This window comes from Eutrema salsugineum, unplaced genomic scaffold (assembly GCF_000478725.1).
Source record: "Eutrema salsugineum unplaced genomic scaffold, Eutsalg1_0 scaffold_15, whole genome shotgun sequence".
Classification (NCBI taxonomy): Eukaryota; Viridiplantae; Streptophyta; class Magnoliopsida; order Brassicales; family Brassicaceae; genus Eutrema; species Eutrema salsugineum.
This window is the reverse complement of record NW_006256867.1, coordinates 3,064,709-3,083,202: the sequence shown is the minus strand read 5'-3', so window position 1 is coordinate 3,083,202 and position 18,494 is coordinate 3,064,709. Positions and strand designations below refer to the sequence as shown.

The window sequence follows — 18,494 nt, the reverse complement described above, 5'->3', positions numbered from 1 at the left end:
TATATATTTTAAGGTTGCAAGTTGTAATGAAAAGAAAAAATACATTTTTTGTATACAAGAAAAATATTCACATTTGATCAAACTACAAACACGAAGTTTGGATTTTCTTTTACAAATTTGTCACTCCCATTGTTGAAGAATACAAGATTTTTATTGTGAAACTAATTAGTTGTAATCATCTTTGACCATCGGTAAACGTTGTTAGTGGCAAGAAAACTCGGATTTCCTTTAGTTTCGAGAAAAATTTAGGTTTTGGCTTTTGATATCGGTTAGGAAAAAAAAATTTAACTGAAAAGTGATTAAAATACATGATTGGGCTAACTGTTAAATATTTTTAATGCCTGGTTTATCTGCCAAATTTTTTGAGAAGTGATTCTAACACAAGAAAGGAAAATATTTGGTTTGTGTTAAAAAGGATAATTATCCTCATCACTTTTTCACCGTCTTATACTTTTAGATATTTACTCTTACCGACTTACTTTTATTATTATAAGTTTTCTCTTGGTCTATAAATAGACCTTCATGTTATGTAAAGAAATCAACTTTCAGACGAGTGAAATAAGAAACACTCTTCATCAATCTTCTCTCTCCCACTTACCTCTCGTCCCTTTCTCACTTCCTTCTCTTCCAAATTAAATAATATATATATATATATATATATATATATACATATAAACATACATATACTCACTTATTTTATATAATACATAAAACGTTATCAGCACGAACCGTTCTTATACCGTTCCTATACCGAAAAGGTGAGGTTTAATTTATGATCAATCCGTCTACTTTTATGTTTATATTCTATGGTCGGGATGATAGGCGATGCCTTCTCCGAACCGATCGTCATGGAGGCTATGCCTTTACGATCATGATCATATGGTAGACTATGTCTCCTCAGATCAAATATATGGTTGGTTTATGATCATATGGTAGTTGACTCCTCAGATCATTACCTCCATATAATAAATGTCCAGAAGACATTTAAGAAAAGTTTTTGAAGAACTAAGAAAAACATGTTATGTCTAGAAGACATACTTGAAAGAAAAATATGTCCAGAAGACATATGAAAAAGAATAGTTCCAGAAGAACTATATAAAAAAATATATATCCAGAAGATATATAAAAGCGTTCCTGAAGAACTGCATAATTAATTTCGTCCAGAAGACGAATATTTATTTTAATTATTGTTCTTTAAATTCTGTTAATTACTGTTATTTAATTTCTGTTTATTATTACTTTAAATTCAGTATTTTAAATTCAGTTTTTATTACGTTTATGAATTCTAAAATTTTATCATGTTTTATTAAAATCAGAATTTTTGAAACTGAAATTTATAAATTGTTGTATTGATAACAGTTATCATGTCGAATTTGACAAAACTCGAGATTACTGCCCTTGATATTTCTGGAAGAAATTATATGAGATGGGCAGTAGCTGCAAGGATGCATTTAAAAGGAAATGAGCTCCTTGATACCATCGATAAAACAAAAACAGTTCCTGAAGAGAAAAAGGCGAAAGCCATGATCTTTTTATTCCACCATATCCATGATGGTTTAAAAGATGAATATATCACGAAAGAAGATCCTGCAGATCTTTGGCAATCACTCCAAGATAGGTTTGATCACCAGAAATATGTGATCTTACCAAAGGCTAGACATGAGTGGTTGAACCTCCGGTTCCAAGACTATAAGAGCGTTAGTGAGTATAACTCCGCTCTATTTGGAATCACTTCCAGGATAATGTTGTGTGGAGAAAATATAAGTGATCATGATATGATTGAGAAAACTCTCTCAACATTTCATCCTGGAAACGTAGTCCTGCAGCAACAGTACCGGGCAAACGGATACAAGAAGTATTCGGAGTTAATGCAAGTTCTCTTGGTGGCAGAACAAAATAATGAACTCGTGATTTTAAACCATCAATCTCGTCCAACTGGATCAGCTTCATTCCCAGAAGTGAATGTTGCATCGTCAAGCCATGAAAATTGGCAAAGTGGACGTGGACGCGGTCGCGGAAATGATCGTGGTCGTGGACGAGGTTTTGGACGTGGTCGAGGTCGTGGACGAGGAAGAAGATTCCGTCCTGCTGATTTAAACGATGGAAGAAATAACAAAAAGTTCAAGGGTAATGAAGTTGGTCGCAAGCAACATGAGAGTGCTTGCTACAGATGCGGCATGAAAGGACATTGGGTTCGTACCTGTCGTACGCCAAAACATTTAGCCGATCTGTACCAAGAATCGCAAAAGGCGAAAGGAAAAGAAAGTGAAACCAACTTCATCCATGGTGAATCCAGTTTTTCGTTTGATGGTATAAACGATGATACAAATCTCGATATATCTGATTTCATCGTTGATCCCGAAGATATTAACGAAAAATAAAACGAGTAAAATCTTCTCGAAGAAGAAGATGTGACATGATGTATACATAGTGTGACAAATAAAAATGTAAAATATAATGTTTAAAAAAATGTATCTTTTGTTGTAAAAAGGTTTTTATTATAATATAGACTCTTTTGTTTGCTATATTAATTTATCTTTTATAAATATCTTGAATTCAGAAAATGTCAGAGATTAAGATCAAGGATGGAGATATATGTCTGGCAGATAGTGCGACAACGCACACAATATTAAAAGATAAAAAATATTTCTCCTCTCTAAATATGAAAGATTCCGCTGGAAGCGTGAATACAATATCTGGTAATGCAAAAATTATTATGGGCTCCGGAAGAGTCAGTTTTTCAATGCCAAGGGGAACAAAGTTTGAAATAAATGATGCGTTATATTCCCCTGGATCTTACAGAAATTTGTTAAGTTTCAAAGATATCCGCAGAAATGGATATCACATAGAAACTATGAATAAGAACGGCATTGAATATCTTTGCATTACATCAGTTATTTCGGAGAGAAAAGTTGTACTGAAAATATTACCAGCATTATCCTCCGGAATATATTCCACAAAGATAAATATGACTGAATCATATGTTACTGTAAACCCGAAGTTTACAAGTACATTTAAAATCTGGCATGAACGATTAGGGCACCCTGGTTCAGTCATGATGCGGAGAATTGTGGAAAATTCTAATGGCCATCCGTTGAAAAACCAGAAGATTTTTCAATCGGGAGAATTTATGTGTAATGCTTGTTCTCAAGGAAAACTTATAACTCGGCCATCACCAGCTAAAATCGGGAATGAATCTCCAGTATTCCTAGAGAGAATACATGGTGATATATGTGGGCCTATTCACCCACAATGCGGGCCATTTCGATATTTTATGGTATTAATTGACGCATCCAGTAGATGGTCACATGTGTGTTTATTGACAACACGTAATACGGCTTTCGCAAAATTCATTGCCCAAATAATCAGGTTGAGAGCACAGTTCCCTGATTATATGATAAAGAAAGTAAGACTTGATAACGCTGGTGAATTCACTTCCCAAGCTTTTAATGATTATTGTATGTCATTGGGAATTGATGTTGAACATCCTGTTGCACATGTTCATACACAAAACGGCATGGCTGAGTCATTGATTAAACGGTTACAACTCATTGCTAGACCGTTAATATTGAGAACAAAGCTCCCAATTTCAGTATGGGGTCATGCTATCTTGCATGCAGCGGCATTGCTTCAGATAAGACCGAGTTCATATAATAAATATTCCCCAATACAATTAGCATCTGGCCAGGAGCCAAATGTATCCTACCTGCGTGTGTTCGGGTGTGCGGTTTATGTTCCGATAGCCCCGCCACAAAGATTAAAAATGGGGCCGCAAAGAAGATTGGGAATATATATCGGTTATACGTCACCAAGTATAATTAGGTATCTTGAACCGCAAACTGGTGATATGTTTACGGCACGTTTTGCCGATTGCCATTTTAATGAAGATGAATTTCCAGCGTTAGGGGGAGGAATTAAAGAAGTTCCAAAAGATGTTACATGGTGCACACCATCTTTGTTGCACCTTGATCTCCCTACGAAACAACGTGAACTCGAAGTTCAGAAAATTGTTCATTTACAAAATATGGCAAATGAAATACCAGATGCATTCACAGATACGAAAAGGGTGACAAAGTCATATATACCCGCTGCAAATGTTCCATCGAGAATTAATGTTCCGGAAGAACAAAATGATGGAAAAATAGCAAATGAACCCAAAGTTCAGTTAAAGAGGGGGAGGCCGATTGGATCAAAGGATAAAAATCCCCGAAAGAAAAAGAAATTGGGAAAACAAAATGAAAATGGTCCAGAAGAACCACATACAGAGAAAGGTCTTGAAGACGAAAATGACGAAGAAAATCATGAGATTTCCATCAATTATGCCCAAGATGGGATATTATGGGCTAGAGATGAAATAGAAGATAATGATGGAATATTTTCATTCTCTGTATGCAAAGAAATTGAATATGAAATTGATGATCCAGATCCAAGGTCCATATTAGAATGCCAGAAAAGATCTGATTGGGAGAAATGGAAAATGGCCGTAGAAACTGAATTGATCTCCCTTAATAAAAGGAAAGTTTTTGGACCGATTGTTACAACACCTAAAGATGTACAGCCGGTTGGGTACAAATGGGTTTTTGTGAGAAAAAGAAATGAAAAAAATGAGGTGACAAGATATAAAGCCCGACTTGTCGCCCAAGGATTTTCTCAAAGACCGGGAATTGATTATGAAGAAACTTATTCTCCGGTTATGGATGCAATTACATTCAGATTCTTAATGAGTCTTGCGGCATCCAAAAATCTTGAAATGTATCTTATGGATGTTGTGACAGCATATTTATATGGATCACTTGATAATGATATCTATATGAAAATCCCTGAAGGATTGAAAATGCCTGAAGCATTAAGTTCCAAATCGAAAGAAATATGTTCAGTCAAGTTACAGCGATCACTTTACGGATTAAAACAATCCGGACGCATGTGGTATAATCGCTTAAGCGAATATTTACTAAAGAAAGGGTATGTGAATAATGCAATCTGCCCTTGCGTTTTTATTAAGAAATCTTCGTCAGGATTCGTGATCATTGCTGTTTATGTGGATGACCTGAACATTATTGGAACTCAAAAAGAGATTGATGATGCAAGAACTCATATGAAAGAAGAGTTCGAAATGAAAGATCTCGGAAAGACAAAATTTTGTCTTGGATTACAAATAGAGCATTTCCGAGATGGAGTATTCATACATCAATCAAATTATACTAAAAGGATATTAAAACGCTTTTGTATGGATAAAGCGACTCCTTTGAGTACTCCAATGGTTAATCGATCTCTCGATACGAAAAAAGATCCGTTTCGACCTTGTGAAGATAACGAAGAAATATTAGGTCCTGAAGTACCTTATATGAACGCTATTGGTGGACTTATGTATCTTGCAAATTGTACCCGACCGGATATAGCATTTGCTACAAATTTACTGGCAAGATATAGTTCGTCTCCTACGCGCAGACATTGGAATGGAATAAAACATATATTCCGTTATCTTCAAGGAACAATTGACTTGGGATTGTTTTACCCTAGAAACTCCAAACTTGGTTTAGTCGGTTTTGCAGATGCAGGTTATTTATCAGATCCTCATAAAGCTAGATCGCAAACTGGATATGTTTTTACGTTTGGAGGAACCGCAATCTCTTGGCGTTCTCAAAAGCAGACATTAGTCGCCACTTCTTCAAATTATGCAGAAACTATTGCGCTTCATGAAGCATGTAGAGAATGTGTATGGCTCAGATCTATGACTCATCATATACAAGAAGCAAGTGGAATAGCCATTAACAAAGAACCGACAAGATTGTTCGAAGATAATGCTGCATGTGTTGCTCAACTAAAAGAAGGCTATATCAAGAGTGATAGAACGAAACATATTCCTCCAAGATTTTTCTCTTATACTCAAGAGCTCGAGAAGAATCAAGAAGTCGATATCCAGTATGTTCGTTCATGTGAAAATGCGGCGGATCTCTTTACAAAGGCGCTTCCTACTACAATATTCAGAAAGCATATTCAAAGTATCGGAATGCGTCATTTGCGGGATTTATGAAGAGAAAACGTTATATCCATCATTCCAGGGGGAGATTACGTTATTGTACTCTTTTTTCCTTGTCATGGTTTTTATCCCATTGGGTTTTTCCATGATAAGGTTTTTAACGAGGCAATACGTAATACGTTAACGATGATGGATAATTAAGGGGGAGTGTTAAAAAGGATAATTATCCTCATCACTTTTTCACCGTCTTATACTTTTAGATATTTACTCTTACCGACTTACTTTTATTATTATAAGTTTTCTCTTGGTCTATAAATAGACCTTCATGTTATGTAAAGAAATCAACTTTCAGACGAGTGAAATAAGAAACACTCTTCATCAATCTTCTCTCTCCCACTTACCTCTCGTCCCTTTCTCACTTCCTTCTCTTCCAAATTAAATAATATATATATATATATATATACATATAAACATACATATACTCACTTATTTTATATAATACATAAAAGTTTGCTATTAAAAGATTATGAAAAAACATATGCCATTGTATATTCAAATAAAAACTAGCTAATTTAATGTGTCATACATTAAAATACGAGATTTGTTTTTCTTTAATAAAAAAAAACAAAATAATGGGTGGAAAAAAAGGTAAATCAATAATAATTTTCTAAAAAGAAGGCAAGCGTGAATAAGAAAAGAATACTGTTGCCGTAGAACTAAAGCGGCAACGCGCTGCCTCATACGACGACCTCGGTAAAAACAAATAAATATGCAACACGTGTTATTTCATCATAGCGCGTGTGATACCCTCTCCATCAGCGAGAGTGTGGCTAAGAAAAGGAATTTGCCGGTAAAATTAATAAAAGACGGATCAAAAATTAAATAAACGAACCAAAAAAACAAAACAAAAATCGAAAGCTGAGAAAGTAAATGGGAAACGACGACTGACTCGTCTTCTTCCTCTTCCTCCTCCTCCTCCTCGTTCCCTTTTTCTCTTCTTAGGTTTCTGATTTTGATCGGAGGTAAAACGTTTAAAAGTTTGCGATTTGATGAGCTAGGGTTTGTAATTTCCCGAATCGGATGTTTGTCACTGTCTTCTTCTCTTCGATCTTTTTACTCATCGGGTGAGACAAAAGAGGCATCTTTTTCATGTGTTCCCGCGTATATCGACTGTTTTATTGGGCTTAGAAAGCTCTAGGTAAAACCCTAATTTCTTCTTCTTCTGCACTCGAATCATTGGATCTGTGTTAACTTTGTGTTCTTCACTTTTATTTTTTTTTCTGGGTTTTGATTTCAGAGCCACTGTCTCTTTCAGTATATGGAAATGATAGTTTGTTTTGTGTAGTCATGATCTGTAGCTATCAAATTTAGGTTTTTTTTTCTCTGTAATGGGTCTGGTTTCTGCTTAATTTCTTGGAGAAGTTAAATTCGAATCTAATGGTGAAGAGTAAACATAGTTGGTGTGCTTACTTTCTGCGTTTCACTAGCTCCTTTTTCTCAATTAAGGGCTTGCATGGTGTAGAGCTTTTTCACTAGTTTCGTGACTGTATTGATACATTTGTTTTACAGTTGCAAGAGAAGACAAATGCTATTTCTTATCTCATTGCTTGTGGTGTATATTGAAGTGATTGTTTTGTATCATCTTTGTGCCCTTGCAGTTTGGTTTGAGAATCGTAATATCGATTAAAGAAAAGATGCTCGAGGGAGCAAAGTTCAACGTGCTGGCTGTTGGGAATCACAACAATGACTATGCTTTCACGCAAGAGTTCTATCAAAAGCTCAATGAAGGTTCAAACATGTCCATGGAGAGTATGCAGACGAGTAACGCTGGAGGCTCAGTGTCAATGTCTGTGGATAACAGCAGCGTTGGTTCTAGTGATGCTCTTATTGGCCACCCGGGTTTGAAGCCATTGCGCCATGTCTACTCACTCTCGGTCGGGCAAAGCGTGTTTCGCCCCGGGAAAGTCACACACGCGTTGAATGATGACGCCTTAGCTCAAGCACTAATGGATAGCAGGAATCCAACAGAAGGGCTGGCCAACTATGAAGAGTGGACGATAGATCTGAGGAATCTCCACATGGGTCCTGCTTTTGCTCAAGGGGCTTTCGGTAAATTATACAAAGGGACGTACAATGGGGAGGACGTAGCGATCAAGATACTTGAGCGGCCAGAGAACAGTCCGGAAAAGGCACAGTTCATGGAACAGCAGTTTCAGCAAGAAGTGTCTATGCTTGCGAATTTGAAGCATCCTAACATCGTAAGGTTCATTGGTGCGTGTCGCAAGCCAATGGTGTGGTGTATAGTGACTGAGTACGCTAAAGGAGGTTCAGTGAGGCAGTTTTTGACAAAGAGACAGAACCGAGCAGTGCCATTGAAGTTAGCTGTTAAGCAGGCGTTGGATGTTGCTAGGGGTATGGCTTATGTACATGGACGCAACTTCATACACAGAGATCTCAAGTCAGATAACCTTCTCATCTCAGCTGATAAGTCAATCAAGATTGCAGATTTTGGTGTTGCTAGAATCGAAGTTCAAACCGAAGGAATGACACCAGAAACCGGAACTTACAGATGGATGGCTCCGTAAGTTTCGAAACCAATTCTTGATCTTTGTTTTTTTTGTTATCATTCTTGTCTCTATATGCATGAATATAGAGATTCTGTTTTTGTTGATGGTTGCAGAGAGATGATACAGCATAGAGCCTACAATCAAAAAGTGGATGTGTATAGTTTTGGGATAGTCTTGTGGGAGTTAATCACAGGACTGTTACCGTTTCAGAACATGACAGCTGTTCAGGCAGCGTTTGCGGTTGTGAACCGAGGAGTTCGTCCAACGGTTCCAAACGATTGTCTACCGGTGCTGAGTGAGATCATGACTCGTTGTTGGGACGCTAACCCGGAAGTGCGTCCATGTTTTGTGGAGGTTGTGAGTCTGCTTGAAGCTGCGGAAACAGAGATAATGACGACTTCTAGAAAAGCCCGTTTCAGATGTTGCATGAGTCAACCAATGACGATCGACTAAATAAAAAAATCCCACAAGTGAGAAAATATATAAGAAGAGAAGAAAAGGGCTTTTTTAGATTTTTAAGTTTGTGTGTGTATGTGTGTGTGTTTGTGTATTTGTAAAAGAAACTGAAATGTATTTTGTTTTCTCAAGATAGGAGAATTAAGTTACCACCCAACCACCATTTTAAATCTAAGGGTATTCATGTTAATCAAGAAGAAAACCAAAAAAAGAAACACTCAGTTATAACTTATAATGCCATATGATTACATGGATTCAAAACAAAAAGGAAATAACAGAAATTTAATGGATATGGTCATTGAGTCCAAAAATACAAAACAATTAATGTTTTAGTTCCATTTTCGTCCACAAATTTGATTTAGTTGTATAACTATTGAGAGAAGAGATACCTGTAAACCCAAAAACAGTTTCCTACCGATCTAGAGAGACCCCAAAAATATATAGTATAATTCTTTGTCACCTTCGGCGATTAGCATTAGCAGCTCGAAGGTCACTTTGAATGCGCTCTGCGTACATTGGGAGACGAATGATCTCTCTTATTTCCTCAAGCAACACTTCCTCTGTTATATTGTCGTTTATGCTCTTTATCACCTATTATTTTTCAGACACAAACAACCAAACAGATCAACATTTTGTCTTTTGTTTTTGCCAAGCTTGAATTCGTTTCAGTAACACTGACCTTACGAGCAGTGTTGATATCATTAGGTGTGGTTTTATCAGCTCTGACCCGCATGCTAACCCATACTTTCTTCTCTTTATCCCACGAACACTCTACAATCTTCCCATTGTAACTCGATTGATCCGAATCATCGTATCTAAACTCAACCGAATAGCCGTCCATAAGCTTTTTCTTCCCTCTTTCATGCAAGAAGAGCTTTCCACGGTCATCATTCTCGCTCGTCTCAAACAGAAAGTCCACAGAGTTCATTTCTGCATACTTCCACTTCAATAAGCCTTTATGCGTTCGAGGAACATAAGGATCATCCCAACCCTATTAATATACACGTTAGCTCAAGGAACCTATAATCCAAATATAAACATCCCTTTTGGTTACCTGAAATATTAGACCATCTGCTTCATGTGAAAGCGACGGAATAGTATTCTTCAAAATCTTCTCAACAGTAGAAAGTAACCAAAAACCCTTTATCCATACCTTTATGCGTAACAAACAAAACTTTAGCCAAAACAGTTTTATACAACAAAGATATGGCTTGTGACAGAAATTTGCAACTGGCAAAACTTCACCCCAAAAGGTTCAAGGTCGTATCTGTAGCAATGACTTTTGTGCTTCTCGGCATTTCGGACATTGATAACCTCACTCTGAGCCATGTTCCATCTTTCACAGAAAGTCCGCTGTTTCGATTTTTCAGAATCAATCGAAGTCAGTCCAAGAAAACTAACAACACGAGGAACATGTGAGGAAATAATGACAATTCCAAACCTCTACGACCGATTCGCCATTGATTGCTACCATATCATATACAAGGTACCTTCTCCTCGCCTTTCCTTTTTCATCCTTGGCGTTATCTATAACCATTTCTCCATCAAGCAAAGTGTAATGATGCACTTTATCAGATATTCCCTACCAGCCAAAAAACCAAGTAGTTCAGGGAATTCACACGTTTTCGAGATAGACACAGAAGGCCTCTAAGCAAAGATAGCAAACTACTCACTTCAGTTTGGTTCTTACAAGGGAACCGCATCTGAACCCTTCGAAACTTAAAGCTCCTATCTATTAAATAGCATCCATCTACAGTAATGAGCATCATATAACGTGTTCCATCTGCTTTCCATGTCGCGTAATAGTACCGCTGCCTCAACAGTTGCAAACTCTCCCTGTGCATAAGTAAGCGTAAGAGTTTAACTACATTGAGAAAGTAAGAATATTGAACCACTTAAATTAAGGACATCAACTTGCTAAATTGTCTTTCTATGCAATAACAAAATAAAGCAGAGAGTCTGACCTGTCTAAAGATACAGGATGAGAACCTGGGAATTGCGTACATCCTCTTCCCTGGATCAGAGAAAAATTAATCCATGAAAGCCAGTGTTAGATTTGGCTAATCACACTCATACAACAGCGAGACAAAGGAAAGAAGAAACAGAATTTTATCCAATCACTTGAGGGAAACGCATATGCTAGTCAAACGAAAACGAAGGAACTCCTAAACTAAACTATACGATATATCAACAGAATCTTCAAGACAAGAAGGAAAAACCAATGGTAAAAATAAAAAAACTACCAAGACAAGGAAAACATCGGTTGATATAGGCATAATGACTAAGTTCACTGAAAGTTACTATAACATCAGTACAAACAAACTTTGAACATGCTTTAAATGAAAGATATATGCAAGAAAAAAGTAGGCCTAAACATAATACTCCATAAGAGCACATAGAGAGAAAACAGGGAATAACAAATAAACATTTTAAGCTCCTACCCCAATCATAAGCATCTTATAACAGAATTGCCTGTAAGCTTCCTCCTGATAATAGGGTATTTCATCACCCAATATGTCATCATTCGACATCATCACATTCTCTTGATTGTTCTCCTGAAATAACAAAACAGTAAGAAAGTAAAGATCAACAACATACCAATTAGAAAGCTCGAGCAAAATGATATTGACAGTTTATGAACTTTTTCAGCCTTTAAAAGACTCAACTGCACCCAAATAAATTGACTTAAAAGTAAAAAGTGATCATAATATCTACAGAGAATATCTACGTTTAGAAAAAAATTTCCAAGATCACTGAGTGGTAAGTAAATTACCATGAAGTCAAGAAACAATAGTTATGAAGCTGGAATGGGAAAAAAAAAACGCAAGTATTCAGATTAGCAAGTCTATATTGACAAAGGAAAAGAGCACATCTGAAGCATAAAAATGCATGCATGATATCATTTAATGGAAACTGCTGTCAATATGTGTTGAACTTAGGAGATTAATATACAATAACCACTAAACTGCACCACGCTTACTTGTACAGGGCCAGGTGGAGCCTCATCATCGTCATCAATGTATTGAACTGCTTCACCATTAAGATCAAGCTCGGTAGATCTCTTCCATTCAGGAGTTGGTGGGCAAGTAAGACTCGTAGGCTTAATTTCGTGATAAGAAGTGTATAAAGCGTCAATGTAATCTGGTTTATAGATCCCAGGTGGACGGGCATCAGAAAACATTTTCAACGCCTGCCAAAGGCCACAGAGAGGTAAGATTCTCCATTATAAACATGATCGATATAACGAGTGCACAAGTGCAAAAGTGAAAGAATTAAACCTGCGTAACATTCATCGGCGTAGAGCGCATAAGAAAATGAACTATCATGAATCCTGTCCGGTTATGCCCATGTGTACAGTGGACGAGGACATACTTCTTTGTGTGTTTTTGATTATAAATGAACTGATTAACCTGAAGACAATATCCTTGAATAAGCTACTAATAGCAATAGATAACAATTGAAATGCAAGAGGGAAAAAAATGGTTTTGAATGTTTTTTGTCCATCAAGAGAACTGAATTTATGAAACAAGTACCTCGTGGACGAAGTTGTTTACAGATACATTATCTGGAACTGCATCACGACCCCTACAGGCAATCTACAACAGGAAAAAGAAGAAGATAAAGCAATCCTTTAGTGTCAGTGAAGATGATACGAACGATAAGAAAAAAACATGTATTCCATTTCACCTTAACATGTTTGATGCCATCCTTCTTTAATTCTAGTGTAGGATAGTAACGAGTTGTATTCGTCAGATCAATCACAAGACCAAGCTGAAACAAGAATAGTATACATACCCATTTTCAGGGAGTTGAATAGCATTGAAAAAACTGATGAAATGTTCAAACTTACTTTTCTTCCATTTATTCCCTGGTTTCGGACCACCTGTTTAAAAGAGTATCTTTTTCCAGGAGGAACATGTTCGTTGTAAGATTCACTAAGGGGAACCTTTGAAGGAATAATGTATCCTATTTCCAGACCAAAACCAGGACAATCTAGCCAACCTGTAGTGGCCAAAATAATACTGATCTTAAAAAGGAACAAAAAGATCTTTTTGAGAAAATATGCTAAAGAATACATTACCTTGAGGTATCTTGCTTTTATCATAAACTCTAGTATCTCTGTTCTGATGATACTGATCACGGAAAACTGGCTGAGAGATTCGAGTTGGCCTGTCTACTCTCATTCTTCTCTTTCTTTCTTCACGCTCCTATAACGAAATGTAAAACAATTGAAGAAAAGATAGTAAGAATATGATCACTCCAAAGTATCAAAATTGCTCCTGAACATATATAGATATCACTGCATAGTTACTTCTTTAGAGGTACATTCAAACACTACCTTTAAGGTGCCAAATCAAGAACACTTGGTAATGTAGTTAACTATATAGTCTGTGATTATAGCTTTTCGTGTTTAAATTGAATTTAATTATACCCGTCTTGCGATCTCAACTGCAGATTCAGTTCGATCTTCAAGACGACGTCTCTTAAAAGGTTCATCGTCTTCTTCGGGCTGGGGTGGAGCATTAAGGTCCATATCAATCAATGGCAAAACAACAGAATTTACCACAAGTTCCCAATTTGGCAAGATATTCCGTTTCTCTGATTTCTCTTAAGCAACCAAACAGCAGAAAATGAAGAAAAATACGAATCACCAAAATCTCAGCCGAGCCCAATTAGACAACACGAGAACCGATTAAGAATTTCCCGGGGGAATCATCAGACAGAGAACATAGGCACAAATCAAGGAAACAATCCGACGATGCGTTGATAATCGACGAAATCAATCGGAGAAAATTGAAATCGAAACCTTATATAAAAGGGAGAGACGTATAGGAAAATAGAGAGATAGAAACGACAACGTGGTTTGTATTTATATACAGTATGCCGCAGTTGAAACTACAAGGCAGAAAAAATGACAATTTTCTTTCCGCCGCCATAGTTTTACTGTTTTATTACACCAATCCGAATATTGTATAGAATTTTTACTTTTGAACCTCCAAAATTTTTCCTCAATTAGGTTCAAAAGGTACTGTAATACTACTATTAAACCATTTTTACGTTTAAACCTCCAAAGTTTAAACCTCCTAAATTTTTATTTTTACGTTTACACCTTCAAAATTTTTATTTTTACGTTTACACCTTCAAAATTTTCATTTTTATGTTTAATGTGTAAACCTCCAAAGTTTAAACCTCCAAAATTTTTATTTTTACGTCTACACCTCCAAAATTTTTATTTTTACGTTTAAACCACCAAAATTTCCATTTTACGTTTAAAATTTATTTTTCGTAAAACTATCTCTAAACTATGAACTAGTCAAGAGAAACCCCTGACGTCGGTTGTCAATTCGACTCGGGAATATTGATTTCAGAAAGTACCTTTTTTTTTCCTTACATGTTCTTGTGTATTTATAAAAAATCTGAGTGTATTTTATTTTCTCAAAATAGGGTAAAAAGGAAACAACCGGGACTATTTGTATCTGAACAAATGTTTGCTTAATATTTTTTTTTTAACTTAGAAATGTTATACCATTTCTTCACGTCTCGTCATTTGTTAGCTTTACTCATTTAGATCATCGCTAATGTGTCCTATGAAACGTAAATAGAGCTAAAAAAACTGTCAAAAGTGGAATCAATTGTGACATCAGTAACGAAATATATGCGTTTCAGTTATCTCTAGTCGTTTCCTATCGATGATACGATTATAAAAGCTGTACAACGACGTCGTTAAGGTGATGTATGTAGCCTCTCTTTACTATAAAGCTTCTATTGGTTAAACTTCCAGTAACTACTACCTATGGTGCTGGTGTCTCTGACATTACTCCAGAAAGTTATCATACGTGCCTCCAAACCTGGAAAGTCGGAAGATGTTTGGTTGTGTCTGAAACGAGTAATATGGTTCGAGAGAGAGAGATAGATAAGAACTGAAGTGGACCTTGATTGGTCTTGAATAGAAGATTGTGTTGCTCAGAGCTATTGCTTTGTTAACTGACTCCTTTGTAGCAAAAGTCACAAAAGCAGCTCTGCTGAAGGGATGGTATCAATTGTAAATAAGGACGATTGCTTGCTTAAAATGAGTCTCTGTGTAGTAAACTCTTGCAAACGAACAAGAGATTAAGAAGAAGAGAGGATTTTTACCCCTTTGGATGTCGAGTTACTGGATCAGTTACAATTGTAACGTTTTCGACAGTTCCACACTTGCTGAAGAGCATTGATATAGCTTCTTTCTTTGCTGCATAGTGCACCTAAAAAGCTCAAGGAGAAGTAGTTTCGATGAGTTCTAGTTTTCAACCTCATTCAGAAAAGCAAGTTAAAGAAAATAGACAATGTCACAAAGAAAAGATGAAAAGAGGACCCTGTTGGATTACGTTAGTAACATGTATGATTCTTGATTCTGTGACATCTTCTTGATCCTGCAATTCGCCTGAGCAGGAGAATTTATCACGTGACACGAGGCAGACAGTCAGAGAAGTTAAGCGGCAATGAGTTATTAGCTGGTTCCAAAACGTATGAGTTTCCATACCAGATTGTGGTGAGCGTTTGAGTTCTCCAACTTTTGGTTTCTTCAACTGCTTTGCTTGATTAATCTGGATTTCTAGTTGTTGCATCTTTTGTTTCATGTTCAGTATCTCCTGATGAAAGAAAGAACACCATTATTTCAGATGCGAGGAATCTAGTGTCACATAGCAATAAAGTATAACTAATAACATGCGCAGCACGTACAGTGAAAAGATCTGGCTTTGCTGACTGATCAGAGATCAGGCTTGGCTTTTCAACATCCTGTTTAGCTTGCTTATACTGAAGAACACTGCTCAACTCACCAAGTGAAGCACCTCCTGAATCGGGGTTGATGATGCCATAACGCCTCTTTCTGCTGAGGTTATACGCGGTATGAGGTTCAGTGTATGTAATAGTTCCACTCTTGGGTTTCCTAGCTTTATAAGACTGGGAAACTCCGCGCCTGTATCTGACTGCAGGAGCTTCTCTTTGAAATGTCTCCACATGTTGTTCACTATACGCTACAGGAAATGCTGGTCCATGCTGCTCTGGCACTTCGTTTTCATCTGCCTGAATCCTAAACTTAGGCAAGGTAGGGTATTCTTTGTCAAGGGCATGGTTGGAACATGGTCGGCTCAAACGATCCCAAACACTAACATGAGGTTTTGGAAAGTATAGGCGCTTCTGTAGGCTTCCTCTCCTTTCATCCATAGACTGCTTTGCATATGTGCAAGGGTCAAGTTAGAGGACGGAAATTGCATAAACGATTGCAAAAACCAACTCAGAACCAGGAAATTAACTTTTCCAACCTTTTCATATTTATCAGGATTTATACGACATGGTTCTTTAGTGGCTGAAACGACAACGGAGCGCAGTACTTTTCTAGAGTAATTAAGACCAGCCAAGTTCCAATCATCTTTCTCTTTTGGTTGTGCCCTTTTACAAGGGCTATCGATGAGCTCTTGTCGTAACATGTTCATGCTTTTAACTTTTGGCGACACATGAGTCTCAATGTCTTCCCGAGCAGTAGCTGATATCAGCTCTTCCTGCAAAGCCATTCACAATGAGAATCCAAGAAACTGCTGCAGAATTCACAAAAAATGAAAGACACAGAAGTCTTAATCATACGTTCATCCAGTAAGTAGCATTGGTAGCTTTGTGATCATAGTCATTATCCCTTCTGGAGCTTGAACCTTGTTCGATTGAAGTATCATGAAAACCACAGTCAACCTCAGTCTTAGGTTCAGAACCAGAATTTTCCTGTTTACCTTGAGAGAAGTCATTCAAAAGAAGCTCCCACAAGCTGAAGACGAAAAAAAACAGATAGTAGTCACTGTGCAGTGTAACAAATACCTTATAAGTGAAACTGAGTATATCAAAAAGGGGGATTTCAGAAAGCAAACCAGGCAACAAATTCCCCAGATTGCTCCCCAAGAAATGCCTCCAAATAGTCTCTTGCCTGGCTCTGACTCTTTCCGTTACAAACAATCACAGTAACATACTCCTGGAACAAGCTAAACTCATCAGTAAAACACGGAATCAACTGTTCTTCACACAGAATCAAGCATCAACCTGCATTCTCTGCTCTCAACGGGATCAGACGTACAATGAATCAGTCCGAACAAAGCAATAATTTATACATACAGTTTCCTGAAATCCAAACGCACCGTGACCTTATACGAGCCAGCTGCGAAACTATCATCGATGATATGTAACCAAAACAGTAATGGGAAAAGAATAACATAGGCATCAGTACCAAATCCGTTGAGCGAAATTTACATAAACAAGACAGACGACGAAATTAAACTGTATATATTACTTCTGCGAGCAGAGAAGAGTTCGTACAAGAGAGAGCAAAAGTAAACAAAGGAATTCGAGAATAAATAAAAAACCCTAGGAATCCTATACAGAACAAAACGAGCATGAAGATGAGAAGGAAGATGACGAACAGAGAGGACGTCGTCGTCAGAGTAATAGTCAGAGAAGAGAGGAAGCATATCGGATATTATTGCTTTTAGTCGAGAAGCGGACTCGGATTCTCTTGGCATCGGGAATGTTAGTGAATCAAATCCTTCAGACATCTTCGTATCACTGAACTTGAACCTCTCGCCGCCTTCGATTCTCCGTTTATCGCTCGTCGCCGGTGAATTGGTGAAGAAGATTCGTCGGGAACAAAGCCTGAGAAATCGATGAGGGCACTGTTCACCACAGTTCTCTTATAATAAGGCCCAGCTGCGTCGTAGTACATAAATGATTAGCATCGGCCAATTTCCCTCCCTCGTACATAAATGGTTTTGGACTGTAGTTATTTAATTAGGTAATTAACTAATTAATAATAATATTCAGATTTTTTTTTTTTGGTATGCGACAGGAATAATTGTCCCTTTTATTTATTAAAATAAATCAAATTACAAATAAATATTCCGCGGACAGACCCTCTAACATCCTCCGATAAAATAAAATTTATACAATTCGGACAAGAGTCCAACAAAAATATGCCTAAAGGCCGAGAAAACGCATTAGCTAATCCATCTGCAAGACGATTGGCCTTCTTATACACATATGAGATACGGACAATCCAATTCTTCAAAAGAAAGCCATAACACAAACGTACGAGGAATGACAAGGGATGAGTGTCACTAATCCCTGTCCTTTGGAAACCCCACCACCATCTCTAAGTCCACTTCTAACTCCACTCGAGTATATCCTCTCTCCCAAGCGATGTATAACCCATAGTATACCCCCCCCCCCCCACAATTCCGCCAATGGTGCTGTACAAGATCCTATATAAAGAGCAAAACCTTGGATCCATTATTTCTCTCCATCTCGTAAGACTCCTCCTGCCGTTGCCAACCCTGGATTCCCATGAGAGACCCCATCAGTGTTCAACTTCACCCAGCCCTCCCTTGGGCAAGTCCAAGCAATCAATCTCTCCACCCTTAACACATCTTCGGGACCATCATTGGCTAGTAGCTTAGCTCTATAGACCTCCAGCG

The 18,494-nt window shown here is 37.2% G+C and overlaps 4 protein-coding genes across 6 annotated transcripts; 2 read left to right on the top strand and 2 right to left on the bottom strand.

The window, feature by feature from the left end:
• Positions 1 to 1,775: 1,775 nt before the first annotated feature.
• LOC112088016 lies at positions 1,776 to 2,381 on the top strand. The gene has a single exon (XM_024158163.1). The coding sequence runs from the start codon at positions 1,776 to 1,778 to the stop codon at positions 2,379 to 2,381; it is 606 nt and encodes a 201-aa protein (XP_024013931.1).
• A 4,504-nt stretch (positions 2,382 to 6,885) lies between these two features.
• Positions 6,886 to 9,166, top strand: LOC18022106 (serine/threonine-protein kinase STY13). Its single transcript, XM_006404900.2, has 3 exons — positions 6,886 to 7,178; positions 7,639 to 8,561; positions 8,661 to 9,166. The coding sequence occupies exons 2-3, from the start codon at positions 7,675 to 7,677 to the stop codon at positions 8,998 to 9,000; spliced, it is 1,227 nt and encodes a 408-aa protein (XP_006404963.1). The 5' UTR covers positions 6,886 to 7,178; positions 7,639 to 7,674; the 3' UTR covers positions 9,001 to 9,166.
• A 113-nt stretch (positions 9,167 to 9,279) lies between these two features.
• On the bottom strand, positions 9,280 to 13,830 carry LOC18022105 (mRNA-capping enzyme). Of its 3 annotated transcripts, none has more exons than XM_006404899.2 (15): positions 13,436 to 13,830; positions 13,085 to 13,211; positions 12,854 to 13,005; positions 12,691 to 12,774; positions 12,537 to 12,599; positions 12,282 to 12,413; positions 11,984 to 12,193; positions 11,445 to 11,558; positions 10,968 to 11,017; positions 10,677 to 10,839; positions 10,445 to 10,585; positions 10,249 to 10,356; positions 10,058 to 10,156; positions 9,683 to 9,994; positions 9,280 to 9,594 (listed from the first exon to the last, which is right to left on the bottom strand). In XM_006404899.2, exons 1-15 carry the CDS (start codon positions 13,535 to 13,537, stop codon positions 9,460 to 9,462), a joined length of 1,992 nt encoding a protein of 663 aa, XP_006404962.1. In that variant the 5' UTR covers positions 13,538 to 13,830; the 3' UTR covers positions 9,280 to 9,459. The 3 variants fall into 3 exon arrangements, with proteins under 3 accessions (XP_006404962.1, XP_024013892.1, XP_024013893.1); XM_024158124.1 differs by having other exon boundaries at positions 13,343 to 13,823; XM_024158125.1 differs by lacking the exon at positions 9,280 to 9,594 and having other exon boundaries at positions 9,829 to 9,957.
• Positions 13,831 to 14,625: 795 nt separating this feature from the next.
• LOC18022104 lies at positions 14,626 to 17,579 on the bottom strand. Its single transcript, XM_024158096.1, has 10 exons — positions 17,448 to 17,579; positions 16,902 to 17,002; positions 16,627 to 16,801; positions 16,308 to 16,544; positions 15,724 to 16,212; positions 15,524 to 15,632; positions 15,369 to 15,424; positions 15,139 to 15,245; positions 14,936 to 15,023; positions 14,626 to 14,852 (listed from the first exon to the last, which is right to left on the bottom strand). The coding sequence occupies exons 1-10, from the start codon at positions 17,577 to 17,579 to the stop codon at positions 14,835 to 14,837; spliced, it is 1,512 nt and encodes a 503-aa protein (XP_024013864.1). The 3' UTR covers positions 14,626 to 14,834.
• Positions 17,580 to 18,494: the final 915 nt, after the last annotated feature.

Excerpts from the sequence above, each read along its gene's own strand:
- LOC112088016 (XM_024158163.1), top strand. The coding sequence starts at position 1,776 with ATGATTGAGAAAACTCTCTCAACATTTCATCCTGGAAACGTAGTCCTG.
- LOC18022105 (XM_006404899.2), bottom strand. The coding sequence starts at position 13,537 with ATGGACCTTAATGCTCCACCCCAGCCCGAAGAAGACGATGAACCTTTT. Across the intron at positions 12,775-12,853 it reads AGGGAATAAATGGAAGAAAA|CTTGGTCTTGTGATTGATCT; the intron begins GTAAGTTTGAAC and ends TTCTTGTTTCAG. Across the intron at positions 11,018-11,444 it reads ATAAGATGCTTATGATTGGG|GGAAGAGGATGTACGCAATT; the intron begins GTAGGAGCTTAA and ends TCTCTGATCCAG.
- LOC18022104 (XM_024158096.1), bottom strand. The coding sequence starts at position 17,579 with ATGTCTGAAGGATTTGATTCACTAACATTCCCGATGCCAAGAGAATCC. Across the intron at positions 16,802-16,901 it reads TCTGGGGAATTTGTTGCCTG|CTTGTGGGAGCTTCTTTTGA; the intron begins GTTTGCTTTCTG and ends TTTCGTCTTCAG. Across the intron at positions 15,425-15,523 it reads CAAACGCTCACCACAATCTG|GCGAATTGCAGGATCAAGAA; the intron begins GTATGGAAACTC and ends TCTCCTGCTCAG.
- LOC18022106 (XM_006404900.2), top strand. The coding sequence starts at position 7,675 with ATGCTCGAGGGAGCAAAGTTCAACGTGCTGGCTGTTGGGAATCACAAC. Across the intron at positions 8,562-8,660 it reads ACTTACAGATGGATGGCTCC|AGAGATGATACAGCATAGAG; the intron begins GTAAGTTTCGAA and ends TGATGGTTGCAG.